At 71.2% G+C, this 1,470-nt stretch overlaps 1 protein-coding gene across 1 annotated transcript in view; it reads right to left on the bottom strand.

Moving 5' to 3' along the window:
• Positions 1-1,470, bottom strand: part of PPP1R13B (protein phosphatase 1, regulatory subunit 13B) — a 32,192-nt gene that overhangs the window by 3,679 nt on the left and 27,043 nt on the right. Inside the window, exons 7-8 of the mRNA XM_012724362.1 lie at positions 1,392-1,468; positions 2-214 (exon numbers count right to left, since the gene is read on the bottom strand). Of these exons, the coding sequence (XP_012579816.1) occupies positions 2-214; positions 1,392-1,468 (290 nt within the window). The remainder of the gene's footprint in view (position 1; positions 215-1,391; positions 1,469-1,470) is intronic.

Here is a 1,470-nt window from a genome sequence, read left to right as displayed (position 1 = left end):
CCGGACAGGGTGCAGGACCTGGCGCAGAGGCGAGCGGGGCCTACCGGTTTCTCCGGGGCCCCCAGGGCCGACAGGGGCACAGGCTGGCTCGAGACGGCCCCCGGTTTGAGCGGCCCCTCCGCAGCCGGGTCCTTCCAGTCCACGCCGGCCATCTGTGCCACCTTGACCAAAGAGCTGGAATTCTGCTTTAACGTGGGCCAGTTTCCATCATTGGCTTTGGAAGAACATACATAGGACTTAAGTAAGTTTTTTCTTCCAGTTATTCGAGCTGATAGAAGGGTGCTCTCCCGCCAGAAACAAAACTCCGAGATGCCCAGTCTGCACGAACCCGCCCACGCACAGGCCGCGGGTCGGTCGGGTGGCCAGGTCCAGGAGGCACCGCCGCCGCGGCCGCCACCTGTGCCTGAGACACAGCGGCCACTCAGCCGGGCAGGTGCAGGCCCTGGACCCGCTGGACACTCGCTGCCCCTGGCACGGGTCAGACCTGCCATCAACACCATGCGGGCAGTGAGCAGGACACCGGCTGTTGGCACAGGACCACCGCGCCCCGCCCCGCAGCCCGCCGTGACTTTTCAGTCTGTCAGAATCCCCGCGCCTGGGCTCGGGGAGCGTGAGCGGGCAGGCAGCCGGGGCAGGAGGCCCGAGGTCCTGCGCAGGCCGGCCAGGCCCGGGACGGGGCTGAGCGCCTCACCGCCAGCTCAGAAAGCCGCCTCGTTTCTGGCGCTCGAGGTCAGACACCCTCGCGGTCCAGCACCGGGATGGCCCTGCAGGCGGCCAGGAGGGGCCGCCAGCTCCACACCCGGGCCCAGGGCCGCAGCCCTGCAGCCTGCTGTCTCTTGGGCTGCAGCCCACGCTCAGCTCAGACGCGGAGGCCGCCGGGAGGAGCGGAGTCGGGCCAACCTCGAGCTGACGCTGCCGGGACCATCGCAGCTGGGTGGGGAGAAGTGGCAGGGACACGGGGCTTCCCGTCCCCGCAGAGACCCGCGCCGCTGAGACGGGTGTGCAGGCCGCAGACGGCCTGGGCAGCATGGCCAACCCCGCCGCGTGGGCGGCAGCCCAGCACGGGCAGCCCTGGCCCCGACAGCTGTGCTGGGCTCTCCGGCGTCCGGGGGTGCAGAGGGTGCCGGCGGTGTCCGCCACGCCCTCCCTGGGGCCTGTGTGGCCCGTCACCTCTGGGTGCCAAGGACCAGGCTGAGCGGGGCAGGTCGGCCTGGCCCCTGGCGGGCTGTGCCCAGAACCACCCGCCCGGGGCTGGTTCCCGCTCAGCTCTCTCAGGCAGCAGAGATGGCAGCCCCAGCAGAGGGGCCCTCCTCCACGGGCACGGCTGCGCTCAGGCCGCCGCCCCTCAGGCCAGCCTGGCGTCCGCCCCCGCGGTGGCCCAGACCACTCACCAGATTTGGATCTTGCGTGGGTAGCGCTGGAGGCGACGGAGAGCGAGTGGGGCTTGGCGGGCTCCCCCGGGGCGGGGCC

Source organism: Condylura cristata, unplaced genomic scaffold (genome assembly GCF_000260355.1).
Source record: "Condylura cristata isolate star-nosed mole 26May11 unplaced genomic scaffold, ConCri1.0 scaffold00013, whole genome shotgun sequence".
NCBI classification, from domain to species: Eukaryota; Metazoa; Chordata; class Mammalia; order Eulipotyphla; family Talpidae; genus Condylura; species Condylura cristata.
The sequence above is the reverse complement of the archived record's forward strand: the minus strand, read 5'-3'. Positions and strand labels throughout refer to the sequence as shown.